Genomic DNA, 22,406 nt, shown 5'->3' with positions numbered 1-22,406 from the left:
GAGATTTTAGAGTCGATGAGAGCCTAGGAGAAGCAATTATAGAGGAGACAGCGCTGCTGCTGCCATTAAAGCTTCTGAAGAACACGAAGAACAGACTCGCAGAGTCCGTCGTTCTTCAGCAGACTTATTTTCAATACCACTGTTGTTGTTTCACAGCAGTAAATAGTTATCGTTTACAGCAGTCTTAAATTACCATACTCTTTTGTAACAGTGTCCCCTTTGTAACGGTGACGCTGTAACACTTTGACAACGTTACAATTTCCTGTTTCATCTTATACATCAATAAAAACACATATTTTAGCCATGAATTTATCTTGTGAGTGTGTTTTTGGGATGAGGAGCTAAACCCCTTAGCCAAGGCGACGGAGGAAGCCATTGGTCCTTATTTATGGTATAATTCTAACTTTATTATTTATTTGCAATATTATTACATGATTATTTGCATGGAATTTTTATTGGAAAATTGATTTTTATTGAATAATTGTGATTCATTTTGATGGAGCATGCTTAGTTTAAGACTCTTGATGTTTCATGCTTGGTGTTTACATTTATTACTTCAAAAATCTACAAAAGGCATAATATTAGAATCACTCTAAAAGAAAAATTGCATGAATATTAATTATTAGAATTTATCAAATAATGGATCAATGGTGGAATCCAAGTCTTGGTGTTTTTCTCTAAAGGTTTGAACTATTTTATTTATTTGCATGTTTAATTTAAATCTAGAAAAATTGTTTTCTTCACAAGTCTGATACGAATCCGTTTTACCACTTCAACTACAATCACTTTTGATAAACCATCACGGCATATAATTACCTCTAAGGGAACAAGAGGCAATTAAACAAGCAAACATGAAGAACTAACATTCACAAAAACTGATAAAAGTTAAAACAACTCTAATCAGTAAAATAAGTTTATAAGTTAACATTCACGTGCCTCTGCTATTTGGATCAGCTCTATAATCTAGTAAAATAACAACACAAATTTCGCTTCCTTTAGCAGCCAATATATGGTGATAAACAAAAAAATACATAAAGTTAACAAATCAATATCTTTTATAAGAAATACAACAAAAATACTAAAAGAGAAGCAATTTACAATTGAAATATATATTTCCTCACCCTGTTCATTCTTAAAGCCTTTCAACAATTCGTCCTCCTCACTGATCAAATCCTTCAGCAAACAAACATACTCATAAATTCCTCATTGATCAAATCCTGCAGCAAACAAAAATACTCATAAATAACTCCTAAGTTAATATTGTAGTGTTTGAAGTATAACCAACAAGATTGGTTTCATCGACATAAACTCGAAATCAAGATATAAAAATAGATGAAACCAAAACTGGTTTCAGTAAAACAAAATAATCATCTCACCAAAAATATTGGTTTCGTCGACAAAAACGAACAAAAATTAGATGAAACCGAAATTAGTTTCAACAAAATGAAACACTAACATAATCATATTGGGGAAATTGTTTTAACAACAACAACAATAGAAGCATACAGTTTACGCATCATAAACATTTACTTCCTTTCCAGTTTGTCACACTGTAACTAGAAGTCAACCCTTCTTGTTGAATTATCTAGATGCATAAAAGACCCCTATCATCAAAATTCCAATGTTTAAGATAATTTACCTCTCTAACTATGTGACCTTTGATTGAAGCCGAAGAGATCTATCATTGGTGTCATCTAGTGGCATTAAACACCCCAATTTGTGTTCACTCTCTCGTAGTCGTTGCATCAGAACCTTATCCTGCAACATAAATCCACACGCAAAATACAAAAAAATAACTTGTAAGCTAACCTAAACACATCCAATTCCCCAAATGTTCTATAACCCCAATGTTACTAAGCTAACCACATAAAGCTATTGTCCCCAATTTTGTCTGTAACTTGTAAACTAACCTAGAAACATCAAATCTTACTAATATAACGAAAAGAGGTATTTTTGGTGAAGCTTTTTCTTAATTACCAATATAGCCTTTGATTATAAGATATGAAAATCAAAAAGACAAGTTATAGAAGATAATAATATAAAAGTGCAAAGGGCGAATATGTAACACGTTAATGAAATTGATGAAATGGTCCAAGGTTCGATTTCGAGCGACCTCAGTTTGGTGACACTTTTTTTCTTCTATTCTTCCTCCTCAGAGAAATTGGAAAAACTAGGGTTACTTGATTTGGATTCACAGCTATGCGATTTTGATACCATCGAAAGTTCGAAAAACTAGGGTTACTTGATTTGGAAAAACTAGGGTTACTTGATTTGGACTCACAGCTATGCGATTTTGAAATTGGAAAAACTAGGGTTACTTGATTTGGATTCACAACTATGCGATTTTGATACCATCGAAATTTCAAGTTTGTAATTTGTTGTCACTCTTCCTTCTTCATCTTCAGAAGAAGTTTGTAATGGAAGCGGTGGTGATCGATGGTTACAGTACCTGAGGTGAAGAAGAAGTTTGTAATGGAGGTGGTGACGATGAGTCACTAACGTGATGTTCTGCTACCTCAGCTGAAGAAGAAGAAAATAAGAGAAGCAAAATAAGAAGGAGGAGGGCAAAAAAAGGTGCCATTACATTGCTATTTATTGTATGGATAAAGAACCCTAATTGTTCTATGACCACTTACATAATTTGCTCAAACGATCTTACATTTCTGAAATTTGGAATATTGGTTTATGAATATCCTTAATCGATCCTTAATGGTGAAACCCTTTGTTCTTAAATTTATCAATTTCAATTTCTAGGTAATTGAAATTTATCAAATTAATAATGTTTGTTAATGTTGGAACCCTTTGTTCTGAAGTTTATGATTCCGAATTAACAAGTTCAATGGAGGAATTTCTAGGAATTTTGGTTCCCTTCAAGAACTTCAGTTAGATTAGAAATTGGTAGGAGGAACATTACCTTCAACATTAGCAAATTGTTCTTCATTAATGCAATTGAACAAATTTCATCACTGATTGTTGATGAATGGGAGTCCCAAGCATATGGTTGAGTGGCTATTGCCCTACTGTCCACGTTACTTTCCAATTATTACCATAGAAAAAAAAGAAAACAAATAAAAGTAAAAAAACAAGAATTCAGAGATGTTGTCAACTTTGCACTAGATTACTAAAGATTGCAGGGTCGTGATTGATGCCATTTTATAAGTAGCTACATCGATTTGCTGCGTAGCGTCATGATTACCATCTTTTAAGTAGTTACGTACAGGAAACATAGTTAGCTAATGATTAGATACCAATTAGATAAAGAAATTCAGAACTCTCCTTTGCTTTCGCATATACATGCATATTATTCAGTTAGATGTGTAACTTAAATATGGTTAAAAAAGGACCAGATAACCTCTATTTTCTATACCAGACAGGTGGTATATTATGCGCTGGACTTAACACGGTGATTTGGAAGATTGTATGGAGGTAAAGATATGGCGTTACTTCGTAAATGAAAAGGAAAAAAGTATTTGTCTGGGATATTATTAGCGCACAATTCTTTGTATGTGCATGATTTGTTTATTATCTCCAATTCACAAGAGAATCGTTATATGTAGGGTGGATACAGGGGTTTTTATGCTCAAAATACAGTTCCACTGACCCCAAAGGTTGTAAATGACAAAAAACGAGGGGACTATCCTTGGTACAACAAGAGATGGCCATCATAACTCAAAGATAGTTGATAATATTCAAGAGCGGGACATTAACCAGGTATAGAGATATAAATGTATATTGCTTTCAATTTAAGGTTTTCTAATCCGACCTATGAATGATTTTACTGTATGTTACTATGTTTGATTAATTTAGGGCTTGATTAAGCAGATTTGTTATAACATGGGATTGTTGATTGGCTTTCTACCAATTTTAGGAGCACGCATCTGAGGCGCGCAAATAAGTTGTTGTCAAAGCTTTGTTAAGGGCCAGAGATTCAATTGTCAACATCATATGTTATAGCGCAAGATGGGAGATGAAGCCAGTGTCCGATAGGTTCTTTTTAGATAAAACCTTTTCACTTGAAAAGATAGATAAAATAAACTTGAAAATTAGCTTTTTAGCTCAAAATAGATGTTGATCTCTGTTCTCAATGAGAAGATTTGGAAACATGCCATCTGCCTACGAAACCAGGAAGTTTCAGATTCACCGGCTATTGAAGGAAATTCTCAATTATAATACTTTTTTTTTCAACCTGCAGATTGAACACATACAAAGCTTTTGGATGCTATTATGAATATGCAGTTCTGTTGGATGGAGTTCTTTTGGTATAAATGGAACTGTTTGATAGATAAGTTCGATTTCGCTTGAAACAGAATGGCAGGCGCATCGCGCGTGCGTCTAGATTGTTATCATGTAGTGAAAGAGGTGCACATATCACCAAAATTTGTATTGAAAGTGGAAACTAAACATGCGTGCTTCATGTATTAATGTCTGTTAGTGCATTAATAGACTGTTGGTTTGTATAGGAACTATTGTCTTAGACAGGTTTTTTTTTCTCTTTTGTTATCCTCAGTGTTTCAAGATTCATCTTCAGTTAGTTCTATAGTTTCTACTTTTCAATTTTAACACAATATACATGATAGAAAGAAAAAGTTGAAACATACAAGCACACATTTTTAGTGTAAATAGTTGTTTTTGATTGAAAATTTTGATTATTTTTTGGAACAAAATGGCAGGCGCATCGCGCGTGCGCATTATACTAGTACTCAAGAATCAAAACCAACAGAAATTTCCAACAAAACGAGATCTGGTATCAAATTCAATTAAAGAACTAGAAAAATGATAAAAAATTTAATACTTAAAAACTTCAAATTACCATTATAAAATTCATTGTTTCTCCCAAAACAAGCAGATGAACTTGAATCCCAATCGCCGTCGATGGTTCATCTCCACCATGAGATCAATCAGGAGAAACTAGTTGTTGGTAAAGAATCAGGGCTTGGTAGGGGATTTGGTGGTGCTGTCAGAGTAGAAAGGTGAGATGCTTCTGGTGATGATGGTGGGGGAGGAGGAGGAAGAGAATGAGGTGTTGTTGATGTCAGATCTGAACATCGTAGTGGGTTTTGTGGCGACGGAGGTGATGTTGGTGGCGATCTGAATTGGTAATGGGGAAAAATCAAAAAGAGATATTGGTGAGGGAGGAGCAGGAAGAGACCGAGGTGTTCCTGGCAGATCTGGAAATAGTGGTGGTGCGGTGGTCAGAGGAGTTACTGGCGGTAGGGGAGAAGCAAAAAGAAATGAAACTATGAAACGAGAGGAGAAGAAAGATATATACAGTTCAGGGCAGGATTGGGATTATAAAAATTAATAAAAACTAAATTTAAATAGAAATGAGGTTTTTGTTTCAGTTTTACCGGATATGGATTTTATGTGTGCCAAATAATATGGCTAGTGTTTTTGTAGCTCAAATAGTATCACCTTGATTTTTTATAGCTTAACATGTATACTATCACTATTAATGTGGTATCTTTAATTTTCAAAACAAGCCATGTCTAAGTGGTCTGTCACGGTCAGGGGATAACGAGTTATCGCCAATCGGGAGCTACTGTTGATGCCTGTTTGTTTGTACGTACTTTTTTAGGACGATATACATTTCTTCTGCTTCCGGTCAACAAGAAAAAATGAGTACATTTCTTCAACATAAATCGAGCTGACTAGTTTGGAAGTATATCACATATCCCACAGAGAAATTAAACTTTAATGGAAATCAAGAGATAAAAAAAATATTGGCCGAATACATAAATCCTAATTGCCCGTAAACTCAGAATTTTCACGAGCTAAGACTTGCCTAACGCATGTTGTACATTTCTAGTGTTCAATAGCCAAGTCTTACCTAACATTGGCCAAATTTGGTTACCAACTTAGAGCATTTCCTATAGAATAAACAAACCATCTAGTTTGTTTATTTTTCTCCCTCTATGGACTAAACAAACATGAAAAATGGATGTTCAAACCAACAAATTTGTTGGTTTTTTCATTAGGTTGGAGGATGTAGCGAGCGATTGATGATAGGACGAGCGAGATTGCTTCAAACGCTGGCGTTTGAGAGAACAACGCTGGCGTTTTAGACAACAGCGCTGTCGCTTTTCTTACCAGTGCGAGGAGAAACTTGCAACGCCAGCGTTCATCCTGATAGCACCAACGGCTCATACTGTTTTCTATTTCTCTATAAATTCAGTTCAAATACGGACTCAAACTCACACCTTCTTCATCACTACCTCAGAATTACACAATTTCATATCATCTCTAATTTTTTTTTTCTTCAAACAAAACTATTCATATCAACTCAATATACTAGAAAAAACCTCATCTCTCCACATTTCATTTCTAACAAATATGGCATCCTCACAACAACGATCACAGCAACGAGCACAAAAACGATCACAATAACAAACACCACAACAAACACAACAACAATCATAACAACAAACACCACAACAATCACAACAACAAACACAACAACAATCACAACAAGAAACACAACAACCAAGAAACACAAGAATCCGTGGTGTCAAGTATACGATGGATGAAGACGAGTCACTTTGCATAAATTATGTATTATATACATTAGATGAAATCAATGGTATTTATCAAGAAAGAAAAAACTTTTTATGATAAGATTTTTCAAAAAATTTGTGAAGAAACAAGTAACCCCAATAGACGTGATGGCGATGGGTTGTCTCATCGTTTTTGCACAATTTCAGGAGTCGTTAGTGAATATGTAGCTTTGATCACTCAAATATAAAATAACAAAAAAAAATGGTGAAGGCGAACCGGATGTCGAACGAAGATGTCGAGAAGAGTGGCAAAGATCCCACAAAGGTTCCAACTTCCAACATGAAAAGTGTTTCACCATTTTGAGGGTGCTTAACAAGTTTAATCCATACTTGCTGGAAGGTCATTAAGTGCCTACAAGATCACCATATGGTCCAGTCTCGCATGATTTTCAGAATAGGGGGCCTGCTTCCTCACCTGATGGGACTCCAAGTAGTCAGGAACCACACAACACTAATCTAGACGTTAACACCAACTTCAAGAGAAGAAGATGAGGGGGTCAGAAAGCTGTTAAAGAAGCAAGAGACGCAGCCAAACGAGCGGCAGAAGGAGGTTCAAGCGAGTTCAACTATGTTGATCACAAGGAATTCGAGATGCAGATAGAGGCAGATAGAGTCAGGGACCGTGCCATTGCTTTAAATAATCAATAGAAAAGTCGTCTTTCGCGAGAACAATACTACAAGGATTGTAAGCTAAACAAGTTACTCTCCTTGGACGTTGGCAAAATGAATGAACGACAATATGCTGTATGGACTAAGCAAATGGATGCGGCCGAACAACAACAAGTCCAGGCCGACCAAGTCCCCCCTCAACAAACTGGCCAGTATGTGAATCTGGAAGAAGATGAAGATGATGCCTCGGAAGAAAACGAAGATGAATACAGTCTTGCTAACATTTAATTCAGTTTATTTTAGTTTAATTTAATTGTACTCGTTTATTTAAAACTAATTTTAATATAATTGCCTTAATTTTAACAAAAAAATTTAAATTAAAAAACATATTAATTAAAATAAACAACAACACTAAATTGAAAATAACATCTATCTCCCTCTCTCTCTCCCTCTGCCTCGCCCCCGCGTATTGTTTGTTGCTCCTTTTAAAGCCCAAAGGTGCTTGGTTAAATCTTGTCTTAGTTGTCCATAGGTTCCCCAGTTTTGGAGTATGTCAGTGGCAAGTCTATATTCTCTTGTCGGGCGCCCATGCTATACCACAAGATTCGGTCCCAAATCTTCATCTGGAAAACTAGTCCAGTTTGAGTCACGCCTTGTTTCTTCAATGACCATGTTATGCAGAATGATACAAGTCAGCATAATTTTGTTCATTTCTTGAATATCAAAAAAAGCGTGTCGACCCAGCTATGATGGTAAACTTCCTTTTCAGAATGCCAAAAGCGCGTTCAACATCCTTTCTGCATTTCATTTGTTGGGTGTTAAAGTACTTCATATCCTTCGAAGACGTCGGTCCAAAACCTACCCGTTTATAAGCTTGAACCATAGTTGGCCATTCTGGATAGATTTCGTCTGCTAGATAATAACCCTGAGTGTAGTGATGATCGTTGATGGTGAAATTACAATGCGGCGTGACCCCATTCTTAAAATCTTCAAACAATGGTGACTTATACAAAACATTGAGATCGTTATTTGAACCCGGGAGTCCAAAAAAGGCATCCCAAAACCAACAATCATAGCTAGCTGAAGCTTCTAAAATTACAGTTAGTTTTGGATAATGACCGTTATATTGGCGTGCCCATTCAACCGGACACGCATGCCACGTCCAGTGCATGCAGCCTAGACTACTTAGTATTCCAGGAAAATCCCTCGCGGTGTTTTCTACAGTTATTCTTTGAACATCTTCCTGAGTAGGCTTTTTTAAAAAGGTTGGACCAAAATGCTCGACTATTGTTTCACAAAACAATTTGAGATACCTAAATACAGTTGTTTTCTCAATATGGATGTAATCATCCATGAAATCCGCTCGTACCCCGTAACATAGTATACGGAGGGACACAATGACCTTTTGCTCGGGACTAAAGCCCCGTACATGTCGTGCATCATACTAATAATTAAATAAAGGTTGTACCTGACAAAGCTCGGCAATAATCCTTTGCGTCAAATTGCGGCCCATGCGGAATCGTCGTTGAAAATCCTCATCGGAATAGACACAATCATGATTAAAATAATCATGCATCATCTTTTCGTGGTAAAAATGTCGATCTCTCCACGTCCATCTTCTAGTCGCAACTTCATATGGCTCTAAAGACTTTGGTATAATCCCGGATTGTCTTTGCAACATAAAATTTCGCCTTCTTCAATCTTGATCTGCATCTTCATCCATTTGACACAAAAATTCCATACACATTTCTTCATCTTCTTCATACAACATTTCATCCATCTTCATATCTTCCACAGAAGAATCAAAATCATAATTCAAGGTTGAAAATTGAAAGCAATTGAAAGAACAGATTGATCGGATGAAAGATTGTTGTGAATTTGTAAGATCAAACTCGAGCTGTATTTATGGAGGAAAAAACTAGCCGTTCCGGTGACCGTTGAAAAATAGTCTTTGGCGACCTTGGTTAAAGCGCCAGCGTTTTTTTTACAAACGCCAGCGAATGTTCAACGAGCGCCAGCGATTTACCTATGAACGCTTGAGTTTCTATTACGATCGCATGCTTAATTATCTAACGCCCATTCCTTTACCATAGTGGAAAACACAGTTTGTTCATCCACGTGGCTCAACAAAAAAATGGATCTGTTGATTGCCATAGGAATTGCCCTTACCCTAGTATAGCAGTGGCTGCTCCTGGCCACATACGTAGCAAAGAAAAATCGTCTAATTATTGGCGGGTTATGTATCCGATTCAGTTACTGGAGTTGAAAAACACAGACGCAAAACCGTGCAAGTTGACTCATCATCCATAATAATCAATCAAAAACCCTACTCTAGCTTAGATCAAATCGCTTATTTCAGTTTTCAGGTAATTTTCCATTTCAAGTTTATTAATACAGTACAGTCTAGGGTTTTACTTCTTGGATTCGTTTACTCTTTGAGTTTTTTGTATTTCTAGCTAATTTGTGCTGAGTTAAGTAAGAGTATCGATGGTTTTGTTAATGAAGTTGTGTGATAAATCATTGCAGTTTCGCAATGAATTTCCTGTGTTTATGTTAAACAATGGTGTTTAGCTTTCTTCTCAGACCTAAAAAGAGGAGCTGGTATGGTAATTTGATAGTTGATACAAGAAAGTTAGATAGGTAGGACGTAGGAGATTAGGAGTTATGATCTTGTAAAATGAATTTTTGACGTGTTTCAAGATATGAACTGTTACCCGGCTCTAGATTCTTCTTTTTTGGGACGACATTTCTTCTTCTACAATTGCTTCCGGGAATTCTAGGTTGGGGAAAGGAAGGCCACTATGCAATTTGTAAAATAGCCGAGGTGAGTCTCGTTCACCAATCTTGGCAATACCGCCTTCTGATAAAGTCTATAACTAGTTGTATTAGTTGATGATCATTTATGATATACAACTGCTAAAGATATTTTATAAAAGAGCAAAAGAGCATTAGTTGCAATAGTCTATGTTTCGATGATTCAGGGGCTACTTACTGAAGATGCTGCTGCTGCTGTGAAAATGTTGCTCCCAGAAATAGCTCAAGGTGAACTTGCTGCTGTATGCTCCTGGGCTGATGAGGTTCGTTTCCATTATCGCTGGAGCGGACCTCTACACTACGTTGATACACCAGATTTCAGGTGTAACTATGAGTACTGCAGTAGGTTTTCTCTTTCTTCTGGGTTGCCTGTTTGAAATCTGCTGCTTGCTCCTTTATAAAGGTGAACTTCTGTTATTTTGCTTCACAGGAGATTGCCATGACTCGGGTGGGCATAAAGACAAGTGTGTTACAGGTGGAATTTACAATTACACTATGCAATTACAGACTTATGAGGGCTCCCTCTCAGATTGGAAATGTAAGTACCACAGTGTTAGTACTTTTTGGTGTCCCATCGGGTTCTGGCTGCTATTCTTGTTTATCTTTCATAATGCTTTACAATGTGAAATAAACAAAATGCTTCCTTCCTCAAATACAGATAATTTGACGGAAGCACTCATGTTCTTATCACATTTTATTGGGGATGTTCACCAGGTTTGCTCTTTGTAGAGTAACGGAAAAATATGACAAAAACCAATAAATTCCTACTTAAATGAAAGTAGGCTAATCTAAATGGAAATTAACTAGTTTGGTAATGTGCAGAAGTTGTGTTTTAGAAATCATATTTCCTGCTCAGGCATGTTCCTCTACTACTGCAAGGTTTCTGGATGATCCAGAGCCAAAATATTAACCACATACACGAAGTTTAATAAAGAAACTACAAAATCAGTTTGGTTTCAAAAGTGTTTTCTGTTTGCTTTGCATGTATAAGTTTCGTGAATAAATCTGGTGCATTATCCTATTTTTAATTGTTGCATAATTTAAGACGTTCTTCAATATGACAAAGTGAGTTTTGTAAGGTTGTGACATTCTAATTGTTTCTTCAACTTACCGTGGAAGCCTCTACATGTTGGTTTCCTTGGAGATTTAGGTGGAAACACAATACCGATCCGTTGGTTCCGACGAAAGACCAACTTACATCATGTAAGTGCCTATTGCTTCCTTCTGACCTCTGTTTCTTTCTGTAATTCTGCCTTTTTATCATTCTTATGTTACATCTACAAACCTCGCATATCTCAGCATCCGAATGAGATGTCTCGTGCAAAGGAATCTTTTATGACATTTCCCTACAGCTCGTACCTCTCGAAACTGAAACAGAAACTTAAATGCTCCCTCGCTGATAGGTTAGCTGACAAGAGATGTCTAGTAGTTCCTTGTATCTGTTTTCTTGATCACTCTCTGAGTCTTGCCTCAAATATTTATTCGGGGTATTAGGCACACCGATAAGAAAGATGCTAATCAGCTTTGGCTAAACTTATTCCTATCTCTATCTATTGAGGTGCAGGGGCGCAGGATTTGGTCTTTATACTTGATTTTCCGCTACTGCTTCTATTCGTTTTTTTTTCTTTATGCTGGTTTATTTGCATTTGCAGATATGGGATAACATGATTATTGAGACTGCTGTGAGCTTTTTCTACAACTCAGATTTTGCACTCATGATAGAAGCCATTCAAAGGAACATTACAGTATTCTTTCCTTTCTCTTCTAACTTCTTTGTTGTTGCACACAAAATACATGCTCAACCAGCTGATTCTAGTTAATTCCCATAATTCAATCATGCTTGGACTCTTTCCTCTTCAACCCCATGAAGGCTATATAAAATAAAAGGGAAATGTCTTAGAAAAGCAATAGAAGTATTCTTCAGATAAAGATTATAAGAAGGATATCTCCAGGAATCAACCCAAATAAGCATGTTCAAAGAACACAAACATCCTGATAATTTCCAGTAGACATGAAAAACCAATTTATTCTCCATGGAAGGGAGAATTATGTCAAAGTTACCTGGGGTTTCTCCCTTATTTCAGAAATCTGATGGTGCCAACAGCCTGAGCTATCCTTGTATTTCGAGATATTATAAAGCAAAATCTAATATGTTTGATTAGAAGCTTTAAGATGAAGAGTTGTGGTTCTGATGCTTGAGCTAAGCTTTTGAATCTATTAATTATCCTTGCTTGCTTATCCTAGTGTGTTTAGAGGGAATGTGTACATATGCACTTCTCTTGCACTCAGTTTTTCTCTTTGCTATTCATAACAGGATGATTGGTCAGCAGACAGCTCCTCGTGGGAAAATTGTGCTTCCGCAGATACTGTTTGTCCTGACCTGTAAGTATTTCCTCTTTACATTGGTTGAAGTGGTATCAGTTGATATGCTGACATATCATAGCTTTTAAAAGATAGATAGCGATAAGAAAATACAAGAAAAATCGAATGTCTAAGATAACGGTATTTGTATTCGTTTATGTTATATTAATTCTATCTTTTATTTGTAGACTTGTATTTTGAAGACCCAAAACATAACCAAAAGTTATGTAACTTGTTGATGTTGCAGGTATGTTTCTGAAAGTATTAAACTGGCTTGCAAATATGCATACAAGGGTGCCACACCAGGAAGCACTTTGTCAGGTATGAAGGAGCAGTGGATCTCTGATCATTTCATGTTAGATTAAGCAGTTTAAAATCAGTATGCTCATGGCCACTAATTATTGTAATCCAGTGCTCTGTAAATCTAATCCACTTATTTGAATGCTTAACATGTACAAATCATGATTCGGGTGAAACATCTTTTTGTTAGGGCGTAACTCGATTTTATTTGCAATAATATATATTTCCTGCCTGTATCCCTAACTTGTTTCTATCCATGGGTATGGTTTTGTAGGCTTTTACTTCTTGTCAAGGTTGCCTATTGTGGAGAAAAGGTTAGCGCAAGCTGGGGTCCGCTTAGCCAGTACTCTCAATCGCATCTTTAAACCCCAAATGTTGATCTCAGAAGCTTAATGGAGAGTTCAGAGAGTGATGGGGGGAGAGAGAAACTTTTGTAACTTTAACTTTCTGTAACGTCAAAATTTACCAACCTAAAGAGTGTTGTGTTTGATCTCTTGCAAAACAAGCCATTATCCGTAAAAAGATCGACTATTAATGGGATATCTAATAATTTTAGTGTGAAGATTTTTGCTATTCCTCCAGTATATGCTTTATTAATTCCTTTAACTGGAAACTCATGCTTTTGGGACACTCAAAAAAATCACAACATGAAACTTGTACTCAATGATAACCTCGTCTTATCTGTATATATATTATTGTCCATTACATAAGCAAGTATGTATCCTACAAACTTTACATTCGCAGATTCATATCAGATTTTTTATTTTCTAGAGCTGAAATTTCCCAGCAAGTAATTCAGAGAGAGTGGACTGGTCGGAGTAAATGGGGAATTCTGGAGGTTTAGTGAAATTGTCAGTATGGATATATATTTGCGTGTTTGGGATTGTTTTAATAGGGGAACCTGGAGTTCATGCCTGGAGCAAAGAGGGTCATATCATGACATGCCGGATTGCACAGGTAATTGAGATTCTGAATTCCACGGGAATACTAATCCTGTTCACTCACTCGAGATTGTCGTTTCATTTATTTTTGATTTCGCACAATACACAACATTAGTTTCTTTTTTGAACCCAGACAATAATACAGTGAGCTAAAACTGTAAGAATATTTTACAGATTTCTATCTGTAAACTACCAGTCCCATACCGGTCCACATATGTTGATTTTCACTAAGAATAATCAGAAAGTCCCATAGACGCAGACCATAATAAACATTAATTACAATGGTTATAAGCTGCAATCAAACTAAGAGAGTTGCTCGTTGAGGACCTGAATGCCTCTGCAACCGTTACCCAACTAATGATTGATTATTGTTAAATTGGTTAAAGTCTCTTCTAGAGGACGATGCAGCAGAAGCTGTGAGGAGTTTGCTACCTGACTACGTGAATGGTGACTTATCAGCCCTCTGTACTTGGCCTGACCAAATTCGGCATTGGTATAAATATCGTTGGACTAGTTCTCTTCATTTCATCGATACTCCTGATAACGCTTGCACCTTTGATTATTCAAGTAAGTTGTTTGCTTCTCCACTTTTGAATTGCTTTCCTTTGGGTTCCGCCTTTCAATTTCTTTACATCGACTATAAATCTTTCTGTGTCTGGCTGAATGAACATATTTCTACGTCTGGCTGAATAAACATATAGGAGACTGTCATGATCCACATGGAACAAAGGATATGTGTGTAGCAGGTGCCATACAGAATTTCACATCTCAGTTGATGCACTACAAAGAAGGATCCTCCGATAGACGATGTAATCCCCCACACTTTTGTGAAATTTAAGTCATCATCGGTATAGCTCATGCTTTTTCTAAATTGTCTTAATCTGCAGATAATATGACCGAGGCCTTATTATTCTTATCACATTTTATGGGAGATATTCATCAGGTTCTTGAACATAACTTCCTCACGACCTCAAGTTTTTCAATTCTGCACTTTTTAGTTTCAAAAACAAAATGTTAACTCCGTCATTTTGTCCCCTTTGAATAGCCTTTGCATGTAGGATTTACAAGCGATGAAGGTGGAAACACAATACAGTTACGGTGGTATAAACACAAATCTAATCTTCATCATGTGAGTGCTACTTTTGGCAACTATATGAGGCACCTTAAAACAGCGTCAACATAACAAGGGCTGAAGGGCATCATACTTGCTACTTACCTGACAAGCTTTACAAATGCTGTTTCAGGTTTGGGACAGGGAAATTATCCTTACAGCGGCAAAAGAATTATATGACAACGATGTGGAACTCTTTCAAGAAGACATAGAAAAGAATTTCACAAGTGTAAGTGTAATAGTTAACTCATCAACCACATTTTTTCAAGTTAAATCTTGTAATATTACAAACTCGTGTAGTTTACTTGTGTGCTTTGAATTTGTACAAAATACAGGGGATCTGGTCTGATGATATGTCATCTTGGGGAGAATGTGACGATCTTTTCTCCTGCCCAAAGAAGTGAGTACAAGTTGAAAATTCCTTAGCCTCTTACTTTGTTTCAATACCACTCAACTGAAATTGTCCATCTTCATTGTTTGCCGATAATTGTGTATGTAGATATGCTGCAGAGAGCATAAGCTTAGCTTGCAAGTGGGGTTACAAAGGTGTCACACCAGGAGAAACTCTAGCAGGTAAGATATCTAGGTCTCCTGATAGCCTGCAAGAAAGAAAGAAATTTAAGCACAAATCCCATATCTTAAATCCTTGTGTTCTTGTAAAAAGAATTACCCTTTTCTCAGACCTAATTTTCAGACCCAAAATAGATAAGAAGACATGATAGTCATAAGAAAACACATCACTAATTACTTGGTCAGCAGTATACTGAAAGTTTCACTATCTTGGTAAAACTCTTAGGTATAATAACTAGTTCTTCTACTAATATGGTTATATTTGTCTTCCACAGAAAAGTACTTCAGTTCAAGGCTGTCAATTGTAGCCAAACGGATTGCACAAGGTGGAGTCAGGTTATCCATGATCTTGAACAGGGTATTTGGCAACCACAATCAGGCACTCTCAGCACCAACTTGAACATAAACAATATTAACTCAAAAGAAACTCTATTTAACTGTTTCAAAAACAGACACTGATACAATAATACATATTGCTATTTGTACAAGGCAGATGTACAATCTATGCTATTTACAACACAATATATGATGCTTTTTAGTGAGGGTTTCTCCTTACCTGGTTTGAGCAACCCATGGTGTAGAACCTACTCTGGATTACCATAGGGCAGATGTACAATCTATGCTTAAGTGCAATTTAATAATTGGTAATAAAAATACACATGATGACAGGTCATAGAGCACTACAGTTCTAAGAATAAGGAAAAAATACCTCGTTTAATATCGACCCCTCCCACCGCCTCACCGATATGGTCTTCTTCCACGTGGTGCTCCCCGATTATTAAACCTATTCTGAGCTGAAAAATTGCCTTGTGTTGAAGGTGGTGGCACTCCGTTAATCTGATCATTTGATGGTCCTTGTACTTGAGACTGAGTGTCTTGTTCTCCCACATTCATATGATGTACATTGGGTAATCCCTGGGGAACTCCTTGCTCTCCAGGGTTCATGTGTGGGCATGGTGGAAAACCCTGAAAACCCATCGGAATAGGTCCCTGGTTGAACCCAGGTTGGGCCATGAACACAGGCATAACCGGTGGCATCCCTGGAGGGATATTTGACGGCCCATATAGCATTGGCTGTAATATCGGCCTTTGGCTAGGATTAAAATGCTGTGGCATTGGGCGCCCACTTGAGAATCCTGTAAACATTTGTGGCTGATAGAAAGGCTGAGGTTGTTGATACGAGACATACGGCATTGCATTCATGGGAAATCCATTAGGGAAACCGACATTCTGCTGATATGGCTGCCCATTTGGCCAGACCATGTTGAAAGGCAGTGGATGCTGCTGTTGTGCGACACCCATGTTAGAAGGCCATAGATGCTGCTGTTGTGCGATACCCATGTTGGAAGGCAGTGGATGCTGCTGATATGGCTGCCCATTTGGCCAGACCATGTTGGAAGGCAGTGGATGCTGCTGTTGTGCGACACCCATGTTAGAAGGCCCTAGATGCTGCTGTTGTGCGATACCCATGTTGGAAGGCAGTGGATGCTGCTGTTGTGCAACACCCATGTTAGAAGGCCGTAGATGCTGCTGTTGTGCGATACCCATGTTGGAAGGCAGTGGATGCTGCTGATATGGCTGCCCACTTGGCCAGACCATGTTGGAAGGCAGTGGATGCTGCTGTTGTGCGACACCCATGTTAGAAGGCCGTAGATGCTGCTGTTGTGCGATACCCATGTTGGAAGGCAGTGGATGCTGCTGTTGTGTGACACCCATGTTAGAAGGCCGTAGATGCTGCTGTTGTGCAATACCCATGTTGGAAGGCAGTGGATGCTGCTGTTGTGCGGCACCCATGTTGGAGGGCATTGGATGCTGCTGTAATGCAGGACCGATGTTGGAGGGCATTGGATGCTGCTGTAATGCAGGACCCATGTTGGGACGCAGTGAATGCTGCTGTGGAGCAGGACCACTGTGAGCCTGTGGGACCTGTGCGGTAGATGGGCCAAAGGGAGGCCTAAAATCATTTGTCATTCCTGTTCCAAAAGGGGATGGAGAACTACCGGAACCACCATGGATCTGGTGATGAGGAACACTTGAAGGTGGGAATGAAGTTTGATTGTTGTTCACGTTTCTAGGCTTCTGCTGAAACTTCTTCTTCTCAACGAAGTCCCGCTTCCCATGCTTCTTATCATCTGAAGGACCCCTCTTTGTCATTCTTTGCATTCTCTTGTACTCAGATTCCTTTTCATCATCCGAAAATTCAGCCTCGTCAGTCAACTCCTCATCGTTCTCACCAGATGCATCATACCCCTTCTTGTAAATATTTTTGTCATTGAGGACATGATCCGCAAACTCCACAGCAAAGGAGATTAGGGTACCTTCAGAAATTCCAGCAGGGACTTCCTCTTTTGAATTGTATCTAATAACGTAGTACGGGTTCTTAACAGGCCCAAAAATTTCATCCACCAATCCAAGCACTGATCTGCTTTCTGTTATCCAAAGGATAGAGCCTTCATTGAGAGGATTGTGCTTCTCTACCCCTTCTACAATAACTTTAGCATCCATCATCTGAAAGTTCGCAAGCAAAAACATCAGTATCTAACCTAAGCAAGTGAAATATTTGTCAAAACAACAAGCAGCAACATAAATCATCCAGTTGACACATTTAGAAGGATATCATAGAATGCACTGTTTATAATGTAGTTATACAAACTTGCAGTTTTCTAGTGAAATATTAAGTCAATCATTCAAACCAACAAGCAGCAACATAAATCATCTAGTTGACACATTTAGAAGGAAATTGTAGAATGCAATGCGCATAATACTGTTGTACAAAATTACAGTTTTCTAGTGAAATATTAAGTCAACAACAAGCAGCAACATAAATCATCTAGTTGACACATTTAGAATGAATGCGTATAATACTGTCATGCAAACTTACAGTCAGTACAACTCCCACAGGTAATGTCTGGTGATGTGGTTCCAAGGTGACATCCACTTTTGGAACTGGAGGAAGATCCTGCAATACAAGTATGTGGTTAGTAGTAACATAAATTTGACCAGTTACAACTAACTGCAGATGCAGCACATTGCAATGGAACTATATATAATAACATAATTAGAGAACAGAATATGATTGTAAAGCCATCATGTGGTATCTGACTTCAATTAGCAAATCTATACCTAGTTCAAGGTTAACGAAAATTGAGAAAGATGCATAAAATATACCTGAACCTCATTCTTTGACTTAATAGGTCCTTTCACTGAAAACCCTTCCTCGTCCCCATCACTTTCCCCAATCAACTCCTCTAAATCCTTAATTTCACCTTCTTCAACATCAGCCATCTTCTCTTCCTCCTCTTCTTCATCACTTGAATCACTACTTGAAGATGACTCATCCTCGGACTCTTCATCATCATCATCATCCTCATCCTCATCCTCAGACTCACTACTATCATCACCATCTTTGCTATCTTTAACTATCTCACTACTCTTTTTATCGCCTTCATCGACATTATTATCTGATTTTGTCGGATCATCAACCAAAGAAACGTCATTTCCTCCTCCTTCGCTCACCATCAAATTCTTTTCAAGCAAACAATCCCTACTTCCAGAGGTAACAACAGCCTCGCTGTTCATATCAAGAATATCAGAACTCTCAGAGGTTCCAACTAGACTAACTTTCTCCAACGCTATCTCAATAGAAGAATCAATACCAATCGATTCTTTACAAGTTTCTTGAACTACAGGAATTTCCATAGAACCTAACAGCTCAGTTTTCACTTCAATGGGATTCCCGCCATTATCAGCTTCGTCATTCTTAAGCGAAACTTGGGTATCCATGGAATCAGTTTCTTTAAGCCACTCGTCTATGAAATCAAAATCAGGTATAGAAGAATTAACTAGTGGTATTGAATATTCAGGGAAATCAGGGTCGGGAAGAAGTTCTTCTTGTTTGATGTTCTTGGAAGGTTTTAGGTTGTTAATGACGTGGGAAAATCCAACCATTTCTTGATAAAGAAATTAGGGTTTCAAGAAAGCTCTACGCAAGTTTATTTTCAAGCAATAGTAGTAGAAGTTCATTATATGGAAAAAATATAGGGGAGAACGGAGAGGTTTTTAGTTGGGAAAAGAAGCTCTCTGCTTAAACCCTAGAATTAGGGTTTGAACTTTTAAGCTTTTGATACTGATGAGTAATGACTTATCAAGTGTTGAGGGGTGACCTAATTTACGTTTGGGGCTTCTTTAAGTGGTCCAAGTCTTTAGTCCTTTGGGAAAGCTTCTTAAACATAGCTCACACATTTATTAATCATGATTCATAATCCATTTAAGTTAACCAAACAGATCTTTATAATCATTCGATATAGCCCACGAAATTACATATAATTATTATATATAGCCCATGGTAATAAGATAATCATTAAATCTCTAAATCAACAAAGAAAAATTCTTTTTAAAAAAGAAGTTAATTATCTAATCAAATTTATGTAACATATTTGACATAACTAGATCACCGCTTCCACGGTGGGGAGGGCCGACCAAAGAAATCGAAACACCATTATGCGTAATGGTGTTGTAAGACTAAAATTGATATGCATTCAATTTATGGTAGTTTACATAAATTTTTCCTATTTTTTTATGCATTTTTTGTGGTGGTTTGCATCAATTTACCCTACGTGTTATGCATCCTTTGTGGTAGTTTGCACCAAATTCTCCAGCATTCTTTGTGGTGCTTTGCATAATGGCTATGCATTAAATTTTAAAAGTCCCCAACGATTTTTTTCGTAAAAGCGCTAAATTTTATATCGTTGTTTGTACCCGTTGTGTAGATTTTTTAAAATCCTTTCCAATGATATAAAATTTGTAAAATTCTAAGATACGGATTTTTAGATATGTTATATTAAAGTTTGATTGCCAATTATGCCCCTGAAAAAATAAGATGTATAAAGAGTTACTAGTGGATTGCGCGTGCCATAATGGCACGGGGGCGAAAGGGGTTTGATTAAAAATAATTGGAGAGGAATGTATTCACCTATTTGTAATGAATATTGAAAAAATGTATTCTATATGTTACTCATTCCGTCCATTTTTTGATTAGTCTATGATTGTGCAACAAATTTATGCATTGGCGAAGACGAAAAACAATCCTGCCAGCTCCAACTGATGTAGTTAACACTGCAACAACACAAATTGAATGGCAAATTAAACATATATAGTATGTCGCAACAAATTCTTTGATAGCACATCGATGATCAATCTGCAGATGACGGCATAACTTCTTAAGACTTAAAAGTAGGACAGCTCATTGTCTACCTGTCAGCTACAATTCCTGAGCATAATTATTACATGTAAAGTCTCGAGAAATGTGCATTGGCAGATCATGACTGCCAAGCTAAGACTACAGGTAGATGATAGGCCTGGCAAAGCAAGATCCTCATGGACGCGATTAGGTGTATATTTACGCGGCAAAGCTCGAAGACAAAAAAATGTCAGGCTTCTTGGCATTCCACTATCCCCTCTGGATCATGCCTTTGTCGTTCATCTCAAGTTTAAACTGAAAAGAGAGATATTCACCTATTAAGTACACAGTTTGTAAGAGAGTAAACAAAAACATTACTGACATTACACAATTAACATCTCTGTCCACGGCACCCAGGACTATTGAAACAATAAAAGGTGCAGGATAAATAATCATCATCTGGTTCATAGTTAACAACCATACAAAGAAACCATCGCAACCAATTGGTTCTTAGTTAGCAACCACAAAGAGCGAATAATGATGCCTTGAACCTTAAATGCAAGACTAAGAGCATATTAATATGTATTGGTGGATTTTTTTATAACCTCAAGTGCCAAGTATACTCTATAAACCAAATTTTCAAAGGAAATTTATAAGCAAAGAAGATGAGCTTTACTGATATGTGAAACCACAGGCTTTTTGATTGCGCTTTTATCTACTAAGCTTCAGGAAAAAGATAAAAACTTATCCACTAAGACATGCCTATAAAGCTGCAATTAGAGCAACTTTGGGATTTTACAAAAGAAGATATTTCACTTAAATGTGTAATGGGATGAAGGTGTTTAGAAACTAAAAATACCCGAATCAAAACCAATGGCTGTCCTGCCAAATGCATTCTTACCCTTTCCCTGCATTTTTATAACACCTAAGGCTAGTATCCTTCCCTTAAGGACAAACCTGAGTCAAGAAAGCAGAAAAGTCCAATTGAAAACCAAGAATCCAATAGCTGATAATTTAGTCAAACCTGAGGCGATAAGGGGGTTATGGCACTGAACCCTGTAATACATATACACCAATTCTTATAATCCTTGAACCAGACGAACTAAAATAATCTCAATATCTAAATTCTGGTTTACACACTTCAAGATGTAAAAAAAAAAAAAGATAATACGTACCTTGGAGATGGCAGGATAAGAAGCGCCATAAACTACCATCAGATTGGGGCCTGCAACATTTCAATTTCTATCTTTACCATCCTATGCATAAACATCACCGATAATCTATTCCAACAAAAAGTGTTAACCTGGAACCGGAGATTCATCATGAAAACAAACCATCAACAATAGTTGGAACTTGCTAAACATTCAATCTAACCATGGAAATTACATCATAAAAAAAATAAAATAATCAAAATCCCACTTAATTTCACTGTCATGAGCAAGTTAGAACATTGATTCAACTTTCAAGTCTCAAGAATGGAGAAATTAATAGGGTTTAACAGCAGTGAGACTCGAATTCAAATCATGCTACTGTAAAATATGGAAATTATACCAAAAATTAAATCATCATATGCGCCATTAATCTTACCTCAAATAGTTCATCAATAAGAACTTTTTTCCAAATCTAAACTTCGAGTTAGAAAACATATGGTTGATGATTCTATGTAAAGTAATCAACGTGGAACTAATTCAACCAATTCACCCAATTTCGAGTTTAGGGTTACATCTTAGATGATGACTGAATATTCGATCAAATCAAAATCCTGAACCCTAAATTCAGAACCGAGTAAAGATTAATTGAACAAAGAATTTCTATGGAGCATAGGAATGGAGATTTAACGAAGAGATTTCAATGGAGAATAGATTGAAGAGAATTGTTTTTCTTCTGAAAGGGAAATTTTCTGCAAGTGAATACAGATACAGAAGAAGAAATGTTTTGCTATATATATTACCCCTCGATACTTTGACATT

General features: G+C 37.0%; 2 protein-coding genes and 1 pseudogene across 14 annotated transcripts; 2 read left to right on the top strand and 1 right to left on the bottom strand.

Annotated features, from left to right (window-relative positions):
* Positions 1-5,099: 5,099 nt before the first annotated feature.
* LOC113290841 lies at positions 5,100-13,208 on the top strand (annotated as a pseudogene).
* A 131-nt stretch (positions 13,209-13,339) lies between these two features.
* Positions 13,340-15,925, top strand: LOC113287723 (endonuclease 1-like). Its single transcript, XM_026536556.1, has 9 exons — positions 13,340-13,592; positions 13,963-14,143; positions 14,278-14,385; positions 14,464-14,519; positions 14,622-14,705; positions 14,821-14,916; positions 15,023-15,087; positions 15,187-15,260; positions 15,533-15,925. Exons 1-9 carry the CDS (start codon positions 13,458-13,460, stop codon positions 15,655-15,657), a joined length of 924 nt encoding a protein of 307 aa, XP_026392341.1. The 5' UTR covers positions 13,340-13,457; the 3' UTR covers positions 15,658-15,925.
* On the bottom strand, positions 14,932-22,397 carry LOC113287722 (H/ACA ribonucleoprotein complex non-core subunit NAF1-like). Of its 13 annotated transcripts, none has more exons than XM_026536544.1 (9): positions 22,024-22,397; positions 21,612-21,739; positions 21,296-21,492; positions 20,511-20,751; positions 20,230-20,372; positions 18,426-19,066; positions 18,139-18,216; positions 15,967-17,765; positions 14,932-15,286 (listed from the first exon to the last, which is right to left on the bottom strand). In XM_026536544.1, the coding sequence occupies exons 6-8, from the start codon at positions 19,038-19,040 to the stop codon at positions 15,996-15,998; spliced, it is 2,463 nt and encodes an 820-aa protein (XP_026392329.1). In that variant the 5' UTR covers positions 19,041-19,066; positions 20,230-20,372; positions 20,511-20,751; positions 21,296-21,492; positions 21,612-21,739; positions 22,024-22,397; the 3' UTR covers positions 14,932-15,286; positions 15,967-15,995. The 13 variants fall into 13 exon arrangements, with proteins under 13 accessions (XP_026392329.1, XP_026392330.1, XP_026392331.1 ...); XM_026536545.1 differs by having other exon boundaries at positions 21,338-21,492; XM_026536546.1 differs by having other exon boundaries at positions 21,394-21,492.
* Between the last annotated feature and the right edge of the window lie 9 nt (positions 22,398-22,406).

Source organism: Papaver somniferum, chromosome 6, assembly GCF_003573695.1.
Source record: "Papaver somniferum cultivar HN1 chromosome 6, ASM357369v1, whole genome shotgun sequence".
Taxonomy (NCBI): domain Eukaryota; kingdom Viridiplantae; phylum Streptophyta; class Magnoliopsida; order Ranunculales; family Papaveraceae; genus Papaver; species Papaver somniferum.
This window is presented reverse-complemented; position numbering and strand designations above follow the sequence as displayed.

Bases quoted from the DNA above. Each gene is read 5' to 3' on its own strand.
- LOC113287723 (XM_026536556.1), top strand. From the start codon at position 13,458: ATGGGGAATTCTGGAGGTTTAGTGAAATTGTCAGTATGGATATATATT. The intron at 14,386-14,463 runs GTAATCCCCCAC...CTTAATCTGCAG, and splicing joins AGGATCCTCCGATAGACGAT to ATAATATGACCGAGGCCTTA. The intron at 15,261-15,532 runs GTAAGATATCTA...TGTCTTCCACAG, and splicing joins ACCAGGAGAAACTCTAGCAG to AAAAGTACTTCAGTTCAAGG.
- LOC113287722 (XM_026536542.1), bottom strand. From the start codon at position 19,205: ATGGTTGGATTTTCCCACGTCATTAACAACCTAAAACCTTCCAAGAAC. The intron at 18,217-18,425 runs GTATATTTTATG...CTTGTATTGCAG, and splicing joins AGTCAAAGAATGAGGTTCAG to GATCTTCCTCCAGTTCCAAA. The intron at 17,766-18,138 runs GTAAGTTTGCAT...GCGAACTTTCAG, and splicing joins CTGTGGGAGTTGTACTGACT to ATGATGGATGCTAAAGTTAT.